General features: G+C 37.8%; 1 protein-coding gene across 5 annotated transcripts in view; it reads left to right on the forward strand.

The window, feature by feature from the left end:
• ATG5 (autophagy related 5) overlaps nucleotides 1-14,644 on the forward strand; it is a 119,417-nt gene that overhangs the window by 29,844 nt on the left and 74,929 nt on the right. For all 5 annotated transcript variants that reach the window (XM_057528093.1, XM_007190642.2, XM_007190641.3 and 2 more), the window contains one exon: nucleotides 12,271-12,433. In XM_057528093.1, coding sequence (XP_057384076.1) covers nucleotides 12,271-12,433 — 163 coding nt within the window. The remainder of the gene's footprint in view (nucleotides 1-12,270; nucleotides 12,434-14,644) is intronic.

Raw genomic sequence — 14,644 nt, forward strand, 5'->3', positions numbered from 1 at the left:
AAAAAAAACCCAACAATAATTCAGTGTTTTTCTTTTTCTCTTAATAAAATGGTGCTAAACTGATTTATTTAGGTTTTGAAAAGAACAGAAATTTAAATTTTGAATCTTGACAGTGATTATTAGGGGTCAGAGCTCACATTTGCTAGGCAGAATTGGGTCAGCATTAAGGTAGGTGTTTCTGTGTAAAACACTGCTGAATGATCGTGACCAGACAAACTTAGGTTTTTGGATCAAGGCACTCTATCTTTCCTACGGTGCATGGGAAGGCACTACCACTGGTCCTGACTATACCTGTAGGACTGACCACACCCTTTTTCTGATGGACAAGTTTTCTTACTAGGCCGAGAGCCACTGTGTCTCTATCTAAGGTAATTTACCACATCCCTGCTCCTTCCACTGTGTGTTGATGACATAGATCTGAGGTAGCTTTCCTTGCCCTTAAGTGCACTTCATGGTCTCTCCTATGCTTCTGCTGCCTGTACTTCCCAGCTCTAAATATTGGTGGCTGTCTTGAAGTATTTTATCAGTAGTGTATTATATTATCTGTCTATCACGGTGGGACAGGTCAGCAGAAATGTAGCAGCTTAGAACAGCACACGTTTATTATCGCACGGTTTCTGTGGGTCAGGCTTACCTGGATCCTCAGCTTAGTGTCTCACAAGGCTGTAGTCAAGGTATTGACTGGCCTGTATTCTTGCCTCGAGACTTGAGAATCTGCTTCCAAGTTCACTCAGGTTGCTGGCAGAGTTCATTTCTTTGTGATTGTGGGACTAAAGGATAGATCTTCTTGTTGACTGTTAGCTAGAGGCTGTACTCAGCACCTACAGGCTGCTTGAAGTTCCTTGCCATGTGGATTTTCCCAGCATGGTAGCTTACTTCATTGAGTCAACAAAAAGAGCCTCTAGAGCTAGTCTGTTAGCAAGACCAGAGTTATATAACATGACTTAATCACAGGAGTAGTATCCATAATCTCTGCCACATTTTTTTTTTAATTTTTAATTGATTTTTGGCTGCTTTGGGTCTTTGTCGCTGCGTGTGGGCTTTCTCTAGTTGCGGCGAGCGGGGGCTACTCTTCGTTGTGGTGCACGGGCTTCTCATTGCAGTGGCTTCTCTTGTTGCGGAGCACGGGCTGTAAGCGTGCAGGCTTCAGTAGTTGCAGCACGTGGGCTCAGTAGCTGCGGCGCACAGGTTCTAGAGCGCAGGCTCAGTAGTTGTGGCACACAGGCTTAGTTTCTCCATGGCATGTGGGATCTTCCTGGACCAGGGATTGAACCCGTGTCCCCTGTATTGGCAGGCGGATTCTTAACCACTGTGCCACCAGGGAAGTCCCTTTGCCATATTCTTTTGATTAATACAGATCACAGGTCCTACCTACACTCCAGGGGAAGGGGTTACAGAAAGGTGTGGGCACCGAGAGGTTGAGATCACAGAGGGTCACACATACTTAAAACTTTATGAAATAAGGTTTGTTTAGTCATTAAATTATATATCAAATATTTATTGGGGTTAACATCTGCTTTCACCTCTGACGGAGTAAGTGGATTGTATTTTTCCTCTAGTCATAAGCAGCTATAAAGCCAGACAAAGTATATGAAGTAGAGCTGTTTTCAGGCACTGGATGTAGAGAGAAAGAGAACAAATGAGGTGAGCCCCGCATTTAGCCCATCTCTGTGCTTCAGGGTAATTGGCTAACTATGTCATGGGGAGTGGAACTCAAGCAGAGCAAGGAAGTTCTACTGAACTGAGGGTGCAGAGATTGGAGTTCTGGGCTGCTGAAGCAGCTGGAACTTGTTAGACAGGTTGTTGAAGAAGAGGGTACGTACAGAAGTATGAGTTCCCCAAGAGTGCTTGGCTGAGGGTTGGGCTGTACACGTGTAGGTGATGTTCCTTAAGGCCTAGTAGAGAGTGCATGTTAGGGGGTTAAAAGTGGGAGAAATATCATAATACCTGGAGATGTTGGATTTCAGCCCATCCAGAGTGGAGAAAGACCTAGTTAATATATTGGGTATTAATCTCAGATTCCTGAAAGGCTGTGATTTTGGACAGGTTCGGCAAGTTATGGCCTGTGTGCCAATCTGGCCCACTGACTGTTTTTATATGTCCTGTGATCTAAGGATGGTTTTTATATTTGTTAGTGGCTGAAAAGAAATTAAAAGAAGAATAATATTTTGTGTCATGTGAAAATGATGTGGAATATAAATTCTAGTGACCATAAATAATGGATGGATGCAGCCAGCCATGTTAATTCATTTACATACTGCTTTTGGACTACAACAGCAGAGTTGAGTGCTTGCTATAGACATTATATGGCCCACAAATAATACATTTACCATCTTGCTCTTTACAGACAAAGTTTAAGTCCTCTTACAGAGTAAGGATTGCTCTGGATCTGCCCTAATAAAGCCTAAAATTAAGCCTTTTTAAGATCAAGGAGAGGCTCCAGGCAGAACAAACTCAACAAGAAAGACAGTATAATCTAGAATCCTTACACCATATTCACAATGTTTAGCATACAATCGTCTATTACTAGACATGCAAATAAGCAGGGAAACTTGAACCATATCAAGGGGAAAAATGCTGTCAATAGACATTGACCCTGAGATAACCCACATTTGGAATTAGCAAAAAATGAATTAAAGCAACTATTAAAAACTCAGTGACTTAAGATAACAAAATTGCAGAACTGAAAACAGTATCTGAAATTAAAAGTTCACTGATGGACTTAACAGTGAATTGGAGATGGCATAAGAAAGCTTCTGTGAACTTGACCGGTCCATAGAAATTATTCAATGTAAAGAACTGAGAGAAGAAAATTGGAGGGAGGCGGGGACAGAGTCCCAATGACTTCTAGGATAATATCAAGCAGTCTAACATACATGTAATTGGAGTCCTAGAAGGAAAGGAAGAAGGACATGGGTCAGAAAGAAAATTTTAAGAAATATGATTTGACTCACAGTTCCTGGTTTCAAAGCAACAGTAAACACAACTACATGGTACCAGCAACTAAAGTACAAGCAACCAAAGAAAAAGATAGATAGATAGATAGATAGATAGATAGATAATAGATAAATTGGACTTCATCAGAATGCAGTACTTTCTGTGCTTCAAAGGAAATGAAAAGACAACCCACAGAATAGGAGAAAGTATTTGCAAAATTATATATTTAATATGGTCTGGTGTCCCGAATATATAAGGAACTGTTAGAATTTAGTAATAAAAAGGTAAATAACCCAATTAAAAATGGAAAAAGGATTTGAGTAGACATTTCTCCAAAGAAGGTATATAAACGGCCAGTAAGCATATGAAAAGAAACCAAGCATAATTATTTATAGTTGCCAAGACATGGAAAAAACCTAAGTGTCCATCAACAGATGAATGGATAAGGAAGATGCGAGATATATATATATATATATATATATATATATATATATATATATATACAATGGGATACTACTCAGCCATAAAAAAGAATGAAATTTTGCCATTTGCAGTGACATGGATAGACTTGGAGGGCATTATGCTAAGTGAAGTAAGTCAGAGGAAGATAAATACTGTATGATGTCACTTATGTGTGGAATCTAAAAAATAAGACAAACTAGTGAATATGACATAAAAGAAGGAGATTCACAGATATAGAGAACAAACTAGTGGTTACCAGTGTGGGGGGAGAGGAGACATAGAGGTGGGGGAAGTGGGAGGTACAGACTCTTGGGTGTTGGATAGGCTCAAGGATGTACTGTGCAGCACGGGGAATATAGCCAGTATTTTGTAATAACTGTAAATGGAAAGTAACCTTTAAAAATTGTATAAAAATAAAAAATGAAAAAAACCCACAAAACCTCAGCATAATTAGTCATTAGGGAACTGCAAAGAAATACCTCAGTGAGTTACCCCTTCATGCCCACTAAAATAGCTATAATCAAAATGTTGGACAATAACAGGTGTTGGAGAGAATGGGCTAATCGCTACTTTTCATATGTTAAATGTTACTGTTGTGAATGTAAAATGCTGCAGCTGCTTTGGAGAACAATCTGGCAATTCCCTCAAATGATTAAGACCTGCCATATGACCTACCAACTCCATTCATAGTTACATACACAAGGGAATTGAAAACATATGTCTACCCATCAACTTGTACATGGTTGTTCATAGCAGCTTTAGTCATAAGAACCAAGAAGTGGAAGCAATCCAGATGCTTATCAACTGATGAATGGATATACAAAATGTATATCCATACAATGGAATATAGTTTGGCCATGAAAAGGAACAGAGTACTGTTACATGCTATAGCACAGAAGAACCTTGAAACATCATACTGAGCCTGAGCAAAAGGAGGCAGACTCAAAAGGCTGCACTTTATATGATTCATTATATGAAACGTCCAAAATATGCAAATCCATGGAGACAGAAAGTTGAGTAGTGGTTTTCAAGAGCTGGAGGGAGGGCAGAATGGGGAGTGACTGCTTACAGATACGAGGTTTGTTTCTGAGTGTTGAAAATATTATGTAATTAGATAGCAGTAATGGTTGTACAGCTTGTGAATAGAGTTGTCCCTGGGTGTCTGTGGGGGGTTGGTTCCATGACGCCCCTCTCCATAACAAAATCCGCTGGATGCTGAAGCCCCTTATATAAAATGGTGTAGTATAGTCAACCCTCCGTATCCACAAGTTCTGCATCCACAGATAAAACCAACTGCATTTTGATCCGTGGTTGGTTGAATACATGGATGAAGAAGCTGCAGGTATGGAGGGCAACTGCATACTAAAAACTGCTGAGTTCTAGTCTTTAAAATGGTCAATTTTAAGTGAATTGTATATGAACTAAATCTCAATTTTTTAAAAAAAGAAATAATGATTAATTTCCGAATTTGGGGGAGAAAACAGTCTGTGTTAAAGAAGATCAGCAAATCTAAAGCAAGTAACTATGTAGAAAACCACATCCAAGCACGTCATAAACTGCTGAAAACCAGTTATAAACAGAAAATCTTGAAAGCAGCCACCAAAAAAATGACACAAGAGAACAGTAGGTTAATGATGGGTGACTTCTCATCAAATAGTGAAGAACAAAAGAAACAAATATTGAAGAACAAAAGAAAATGGAATGACATCTTAAAGCACTGGAAGAAGCTACAGGCAGGAATGAAGAACACTAGAAATGGTAAATAAATAGAAAAGATTACCTCTTTTAACTTCTTTAAAAGAGAAATGACAGTTTAAGGCAAGAATAATATCATTTTAAGGAAGGGTTAATAATGTCTGTAAGTAAAATATGTGGCCGCACTTATCTAAAGGATGAGGCCACTAAATCTTCAGTTAGCTATGGGTCAAAGAAGAAATCACAAGGGAAATTTTAAAAGTATTTCAAACTGAATGATAATGAAACACAACATATTAAAGTTTGTGGGAGTCACCCTAAGCAGTGCTTAGAGGAAATTAAAAACTTTCTATAGTAGGAAAACATAATTTCTGATACCAGGAATGAAAAAATGGGATATTTCTACAGATCTTATAAACATTAATAGGATAGTAAGAAATATCATGAACAACTTTATGCCAGAAAATTCGACAAATGGACAAATTCAATGAAAAGAAGTAGCAGATATGAATAGCCCCTAAATATATGTAGAAGTTAGATTTGTAATTTTAAAAAAAGTTCTCACAAAGTAAAATTTCTTGCCTAGTTTCATGATTGGTGAATTCTGTCAAATGTTTAAGGAATAAATAATGTCAATCTGTAGGCTTTTTCCAGAAATAGAAGGGGAGGGAATGTTTCCCAATTTGTTTTACAGGCCAGAATAACTCTGATACCAAAACCTATTAAAGATATTAAAGGAAAATTGCAGACCAGTTATTTCTAATGAACTTAGATGCAGACACTCTCAAGAAAATACAAGCAAATCGAATGCAGCAACATAAAAAAGGACAATACACCATGACCATGTTGAGATTGTCCCGCAAATACAAGGGTAACTTCAACTTCATTATCAATGAATTGATTTAATTCAATTCAGCATATTAGCAGAAAAAAGAGAAATGATTTGGTGAATAGATGCAAAAAAAGCTTTTGACAAAACTCAGTACCCATTTTTCATCAAAACTCTTAGCAAGCTTAGGAATAGAAGGGAATTGTCTCAATTTGACAAAGACTAAATATGAGAAGCCTATAGCTGAAATCATGCTAAATAGTGGTTTACTGAATGTTTCACCCTAAGATCAGGAAAAAGGCAAGAGTGTCTGCTTCCACCACTTCTACATAGTTTTGCTCTACTGCAAGATACATATTCCTAAAAAGTACTGTGTTGTTAAAAATCAGAGGAAACCCCAAAACTTCATTAATGACAAATGAAAAAGATAGGAACCTAATAAAAGCACAATTTTACATATGTTAAATGCTTAAGGAATACATAAGTACTACAATGAATATGGCACTCTATGTTGAAAAAGACTGGAAATTTGCTTGTTGAAATGAGCATTGGAAAGGATTGCAGCTTGTTAGTTATTATGAAGTGATAGGAGGAAGGTTATCTGAAATCAGACAAAATTGTAACATAGGATGTGGATGAGTGTAGCTCATAGTATGAATTGAAGTAGTGGATCCATTTCTGAGGTGTGTGTGTGTTTTGTGTGTTCTGATATGGTTTGGTTTAGCTGGGTGCATTTTTTGTCTTCACCTACTATTGTGGACAATGTTTACAAAAGTAAACATGAAATTTACATTGTTCAAATTGTTCCCTAATATATCATTCACTTTGGAACACATCCAAAAGATCTAAACAGACATATGTATGCACACACACATGTATATGTGTATATATATGAACAGATATATAATATATGTATGCTATGTATATGTATGTTCATGTGGGAATAATCAATTAGCACATGAAAAGGTGCTCAACATCATCAGTCATCAGGGAAATGTGTATTAAAAACCAAAATGAGATGTTGCTTCACACTCAGTAGAATGACTAAAATTAAAAATACAGTACCCCAAAAAAAGGAATTCCCTGGTGGTCCAGTGGTTAGGACTTGGCACTTTCACTGCCCTGGGGGGGGTTCAATCTCTGGTCAGGGAACTAAGATCCCGCAAGCCACACGGTGCAGCCAAAAAAAAATTCTGACAGTACTAAGTTTGAGGAATGTAGTAACCAGAACTCTTACATTGCTGGAGGGAGTGTAAAATTGTACTTTCATCTTGGAAAATAGTTTGGCAGTTTTTAAATAAAGTTAGACATAAACTTTCTTTATGACGACATTTCTGTTTCAAGGTATATACTCAAGAAAAATGAAAACATGTTCTCAGAAGACTTGTACACTAATGTTCATAGCAACTTTCTTAGTAATAGCCAAAATTTACATATAATCTTAATGTCTACTAACAGGGTTTTGGATTAACAGATGGTGGTATATCCATTCAGTTGTACACTACTGTGCAATAAAAAGAAACTAACTATGGATACATGCAGTAACAAAAATGAATCTCAAAAACATGCTAAGTGAAAGATGCTAGAGTACACAATACCGCACATTGTATGATTCTGTTGATATGTGATTATATTATAGGCAAACCTAATCTCTGGTGATACAAATCAGATCAGTGATAGCTGAGGTTCAGAATGGGGGAACTGATTGCACAGGGCACCAAGGAACTTTTTAGAAGGTGATGGTAATATTCTATATCTTGTTTGGGCTGACAGTTACTCAGTATCAAAATTCATCTAACTGTATGCGTAAAATTTCTTCATTTGGCTGTATGCGAAATCATATCTCAATAAAGTTACTTATTTTTAGAAGTTTATTGAGATGACACAGACTTGAGAACAGTCTTGGTCTCTGTCTTGAGGAGCTTTAAGAGTACGGTGACATAAAATATAAGTGATATTACAGGGTCAAGTATAAGGACTTTGTGAACATGACCTAGACTTGGGGAGTAAGGGAAATCTCCTGAAGGAAGTGATATCAAAACTGAATCTGAGGGCTTCCCTGGTGGCGCAGTGGTTGAGAATCTGCCTGCTAATGCAGGGGACACGGGTTCGAGCCCTGGTCTGGGAAGATCCCACATGCCACGGAGCAGCTGGGCCTGTGAGCCACAATTGCTGAGCCTGCGCGTCTGGAGCCTGTGCCCCGCAATGGGAGGGGCCACGATAGAGAAAGGCCCGCGCACCGCGATGAAGAGCGGTCCCCGCACCGCGATGAAGAGTGGCCCCCGCTTGCCGCAACTGGAGAAAGCCCTCGCACGAACCGAAGACCCAACACAGCCAAAGATAAATAAATAAAAAAAAAAAAAAAAAAAAAAAAACTCTAGGGCTGTCCTTTAAAAAAAAAAAAAAAAAAAAAAAACTGAATCTGAATTTTGAGGAGGATTTTTTTGGGGGGTAGGCATGTAGGTGGTTGAGAGATAGGCAAGGAGAGTGTGCCAGGCAGAAGAAATAGTTTGTGTAAAGGAACAGAAAAGAGAGTATGGCTGAAAGAATGTCTGAGCAGATGACAGATATTCAGGATCGTTGGAGCAGAGACTGTGTGTGGGAGAGAAGGGATAGAGAATGGAGTATGTGAAATGCGAGTAAGAGATTATGCTGGAGAGGTTAGCAGAGAGAGAAATCATTCGAATGTTGAAAGCGTCAGAAGTTTGATTTTATCTTAAAAGTAGAGCAGAGCAGCTGAGTGAGAAGACCAGATTTGCATTTTAGAAAGATAAGCATGACTCTAAATGTGAAAAATGAATTAAAGAGGGTAAGATTTGGGGCATGGGATCCAGTCACGAGGTTTTTCAGAAATTTCACATAGTTGTTAATTTGTACTAGGAAAGTGGCATTGGGAATGTTGAAAGTGAATGGATTCAGATCTATTTAGGATGTAGAGTCAACAGAACTTGATTGGATGTGGGAGACGGGGAGAAGGAGGAATCAGCGGTACATGGAAAATGTTTTTTTGTTTTGCTCTATTGTCATAATAGAGCTTGTAATATTATTATTAATAGACTGAAAAGGCTTTTTTTCCTACTAACTTTGTAACTAGTTTTAATGTTTCGTTTAGTGTTATTTGGTTATCTCTAATGCGTCTGGACATACTCCAGACTGCCTGGATTAATATTTTAATTAAAGGACACAGGTAATAATATATAAGTAAATGGAACCTTTCAGGAAAAAAGTGAAATTAGATCTAGTTTATTAGGATTCTGACTTGGAAGATTAATGAAAGCAAGTAAACATGGTGTTAAAGTCGCTGCCTTTATTTGCAAGAGTTTGGACTGAAAAGATATGGACTTAAACAAAAAACTGCTCATGTATATGAGAAGAGATTTAGAAATGGAATGTAACAAATCAAGATTCTGCTTGTAATTTTATTGTGAAGCTTTCAAAAAAAGATTTCCCACCCCAGCCCAAGCTAATCATGGAAAGAAGAGCATTTCATGAGTAGAAGCTGAGGGGGCTTTGGGTGAGACATCTGACACTGTATTCATTGCCACAATTAATTCAACTGCTATGGCTGCCTAAGCAGGTATCTCCGTTTTTCTGTTACTGCTCTCATGCTTCCCCTGAGTTCATTTCATTAAAGAGTTCATCTGGAGATAGGGCATTCTCTGTTGAAGGGTAGGTGTACAAACATGCACGCTCTTAATAGACCCCCTCTTTTGCTATAAAGACTAGGCATTTGGAATTGTCAGCTATCAATTATAGGTGTCAGCATTGGTTAAGTTTAGAAACCTGCAAAGCAGTGGAAGTCTGGGAAAAGCAAAACCTCAGTACCTTCTCTGGTTACAAGAGCCATTGAAGGAATTAGCAGCCTATCTGATGCAACACTAAAAAATGGCAGGATTTTTTTCCTCCTGATTTTTCAAACCAGTGGTTTGAGAGATCCTAACTCCTTTTTTTCATAATCAGCTTGTATACAATTTTAGGAAATTCTAACGGTATTTAAGCTTAAATAGGTCATAAATTAAACTACATGAAAACAATATTTTCTTTGAAATATGAACTTTTATGTTTTCTGCCACTCATTCATAACCAAAGTGGATAATTAGCAGTGTAGTGAACTGTACAACAGGGGTCCCCAGCCTTTTAGGAACCGGGCCGCACAGCAGGAGGTGAGTGGCGGGCAAGCGAGCGAAGCTTCATTATCCCCTGAACCATCCCTACCACCCCGCCCCAACCACTGCCCAAATCCCTTCCCCGGAAAATTCGTCTCCCATGAAACCGGTCCCTGGTGCCAAAAAGGTTGGGGACTACTGTACAATAACTGAGAAAGCCCTTCTAGACTTCCCTGGCAGTCCAGTGGCTAAGACTCCGCCCTTCCACTGCAGGGGGTGCAGGTTCTATCTCTGGTTGGTTGGGGAGCAAAGATCCCACATGCTGCATGGCCTAAAAAAGTAAAAAATAAAGAAAGCATTGGTCTGAAAAAGCCCTTCTAATTTTATAGATCAAGTATAACAAAACTGAAATTTTCTTAAATACAAATAAGTATCATAATGCTAATCCATTTGACTGTAATAGAATTGATATGATGTACACTTAATTCTTTGTCCTGGTCAGGAATCCAGGGCAAATCCCTTCAGTCTAGCTAATTCAAAGCAAATACAGCTGATTGTAAAGTTGCTTATGGCAGGGACACTCTCTCTGCTGTCCATATCCTCTCTCATCTTTTAGTTTTATCTGTCCCTCATATTCTCCTTTTGCCTTTTCATTCTTAAGACATTTTATATTTTCTCCTATTCTTTGCCTTTGTGTGCCTGTGTCTGAAAGCATCCATCTTAATTCTTTATGGACTTCTAGTTCAAGAGCACCATGAATCTGGAATCCATTTGTACCTAGAGAGACAATTTGATTGTCTCAGCTGTTTCCTTCTGCTCTAGGCAACTGTGACCAGTGGGTAGTTCTATAGTGGCTTACCGTTTACTCAGCAGAAACTGTGAGGCTGGATTCTATGAAAATAGAAGGAGGTGTAACTGATTATTTGCATTTAAAAAATATGCTTTAGGAGATAGCCATAGGTAGTCAAGTGCCTTTTCCTTTGGTAGGAGGGCATCTATGGTAAATTTCCTAATCTTTCAGGAGCTTTCCATGACTTGGATAATTGAATGTTGTCTATTAATACAATAACATGAGTAGGCTATAACTAAATGCTATTTTCTACCATTATTATTTGACTCCATTTTTATTAAAGGACTTATAGAACAATGTCTTTTTTTGGTAAGATAATGTTCGAATATAATCATTAAGTACATATTTAGGTCTTAGGGAGGAAGTGGTATTGCATGGTGGTTTAAGAGTTGGGACTGTTGAGTCAGACTAATTCTAACTCCACCACTAGCAAGCTGTACAATTCTGTCCACTCCCAGAGCTTTATTTATATATTTTTTATCTGTAAAATAGCAATAACAATAGTGTTTACCTCGAGTTGTTAGGAAAATTAAATGATTTAATCCAGATTAAAGTCTTAGTATGATGTTTGTCACATACTAAGTGCTCAATTAGAGTTAGCTATCATTGTTAATATCTTTCTTTTTTTTCGGTGAAAAGTGCATGTCATCTCATTTACATAACTGCTTATTTGTCCAATGATCATTGCCTCAACTGCCTAAAAGATTCAGTGAAGGTAAAGAATGTAAATTTAGCTGTTTGACCTTACATTTTAACAGCTTTGTCAAGCTCTAATTGACCTAAAGGAAACTATGCATGTTAAAAGTGTACACTTTGATAAGTTTATACCACAGTTTATATATTTGTTTACCTGTTGACATTTACGTTGCTTCCTGTGTTTTTACTGCTACAAATAAAGCTGCTGTGAACATTCATGTACAAGTCTTTGTGTAGACATATGCTTTTATTCCTCTTAAGTAAATACCTAGTTGTAGAATGACAGGATCAGATGGTAGGTGTCTGTTTGCTTTTTTAGAAGAAACTACCAAACTGTTTTCCACAGTGTTTGTACCATTTTACATTTCCATCCACATTCTTGCCAATACTAGGTATGGTCAGTCAAAAAGCTATTTTTAAAATTCTTGCTCTTTCATATCTTTTTTCATGTTGTATAAATGCATACCATATCACGTAAGGATTATTTGGAAAAAGTGCAGAATATGCCAGACAGCTAAAGATTTTTAAGTTAATTTTAAAACGAATTTGGAGTTATACTAAAATCTCTTTATTGCAAAGGTAGGAGGTGGTTTGCTTAAAATATTGGAAAATTGCAGGAGATAACAATTCTTTGAAGAGCTAATTTTGTAATGTGTGTACCTGTTTTATATGTGTATTTTTTCTTCCTTTGATAGAGTTTTCCAGAAAAGGACCTTCTGCACTGTCCATCTAAGGATGTAATTGAAGCTCATTTTATGTCTTGTGTGAAAGAAGCGGATGCTTTAAAGCACAAAAGTCAAGTAATCAATGAAATGCAGAAAAAAGATCACAAGCAACTCTGGATGGGTTTACAAAATGGTAAATATAACAATGTTTAATTTCATAATACCACTTTATGAAGTATGAAGTAGCTATAATCCTGTGAGTAATTGGTACATCTTAGGGTTGGTGGTACAAGTTTAAATTCCAGCCTCTGTGCACAGAATTTCACAAAGAAGCTACCTTTGGTCATACCTTTCTTACATTGTACCCTTCTAGCATCCCTCTCTTCCTGGATTCCCTAGCATTAGACAGATTGCTTTGCCCATAATATAAGACAGTATAAACTTCCTGTGTTTAGCTTCTGGAAAAAGTGCCCTTAGTCCTAGTCACGATCCTTCTGGAATTGCAACTGAATACCCTGTGTATGTACCAAAATACCTCCGCCTGGGTAGGGCACAATCTCTAGTCTCTGCTTTCTCAGAACAGGAAGCCTTGCTTTGTGCTCAGATTCTCTCTCTCCTGGCTGGGATTTAGAAAATACACTCAAGGAAAAAGCTGAGGGGAATCTGCAATTTACTGATGTATTCTTCTTAGCCATCATAGTTCCTTAATCTTGCCTGCATTGATTGCCCTCCAGCACCTACACATAGTTCTGTATACAGGCAGTTCTCACTTTGCATGGGTCAAATATGCATGAATTTCAGTTAACATGCTTTAGTTAAATAATGCCAGTTCCCCAACAATGTGGCTCAAATTTCATTTGTCATGGTGTATTAACTGTGAATAATCACTTAAAGTACAATTACATAAGAGTTAGCTCTTCGGTCCACTCATTATGTAACAACAGATACATATCATGATCAGTGACCGGTCACTTTCTTTCAGTGTCTGTCAGTGAATCGTCGTTATGCCGCTGTTATTTAATTCACTCACAGACAGCAAAGCATGCAGTTGTGTTGCCTCCTTGTGTCCATTAAAGATTTATTTATTGATTTATTGATTGATTGATTGCTATGTTGGGTCTTCGTTTCTGTGCTAGGGCTTTCTCTAGCTGTGGCAAGTGGGGGCCACTCTTCATCGCGGTGCGTGGGCCTCTCACTATCGTGGCCTCTCTTGTTGCAGAGCACAGGCTCCAGACGCGCAGGCTCAGTAGTTATGGCTCACGGGCCTAGTTGCTCCGCGGCATGTGGGATCCTCCCAGACCAGGGCTCGAACCCGTGTCCCCTGCATTAGCAGGCAGATTCTCAACCACTGCGCCACCAGGGAAGCCCCCTTGTGTCCATTGATAAGCCCACATAACATTTTGTAAAACTGGATAATTGAAAGAGGGAATTAGCCAAGAAAGATGAAAGTGTAGCAAAGAAACAAAAAGTGATAATGCTGGAAGTGAAATTTGAATAGAAGGTAGTGGAATTATAGAAGACATAGCTAACTGTGGGGCTGTTGACACTACCACCATTTGAGAGACTTTAGATATGCAGCCCCAGGAGCTTAGTGAAGGCAAACTCTTCCACACAAATGAGGGAAGTGGTTGTGATGAAAAAGATGAAGTTATCCCAGAAGGAGTGATACTGGCAAAAATATCACATTAAAGGAACAGGGATATCTCATGGTGTTGAAAGTGCAAGTAACATGTTTGAAGTTGATCCAAACTTAGAAAGGAGTATGATAATTTGCCAAGGTTTAGGAAAGATGCTTGCTTGTAAGAAAGCAGGCACTATTCAAACTGTGCTTAAGATTTTTACAAATAAAGCACTTTAATTCTCCATGTTTCTAATGCTTTAATTAGTGTACTGTTAAACACAGTACTAAATAAATATTAGTTTTATTTACTTTTTTCATTTTCCTGTACATTTATAACCATCAGAGTTTTTAATATTTTGAGAATTTTCTAAAAGATCACAAAGCAATCATAAATTTTCCCATTAACTATTAAGATCACTTTGCATGGTTTTATGTTGCATGGTCATTTTTCCAGTCCTGCACTACTGTGCAAAGCAAGGACTGTCTGTATTTTGTCCATCTTCGATAGTTGTTTTTGGACAAGGAGTTGGTACAATATAAGCTGCTCTTTCATGGCAACAACTAGAATAAGAGAAGACCCCTCTTTCCCCCTTAAAAAAAAATTTTTTTTTAATGTGATACAGTTTTATCTTTTGGACTGTATCATTACCATTTCACAGAGTTGTCTGTAGTTATTTAGTATTTATTAAACTTTCATTATGCAAAATACAGGGCATTATCTGTGACTTCATTAGTACAAAAGGTACGCATTTTATGACAGTGTGTCCTGTAAATTAAATTTTC

This window comes from Balaenoptera acutorostrata, chromosome 14 (genome assembly GCF_949987535.1).
Source record: "Balaenoptera acutorostrata chromosome 14, mBalAcu1.1, whole genome shotgun sequence".
Lineage (NCBI taxonomy): Eukaryota > Metazoa > Chordata > Mammalia > Artiodactyla > Balaenopteridae > Balaenoptera > Balaenoptera acutorostrata.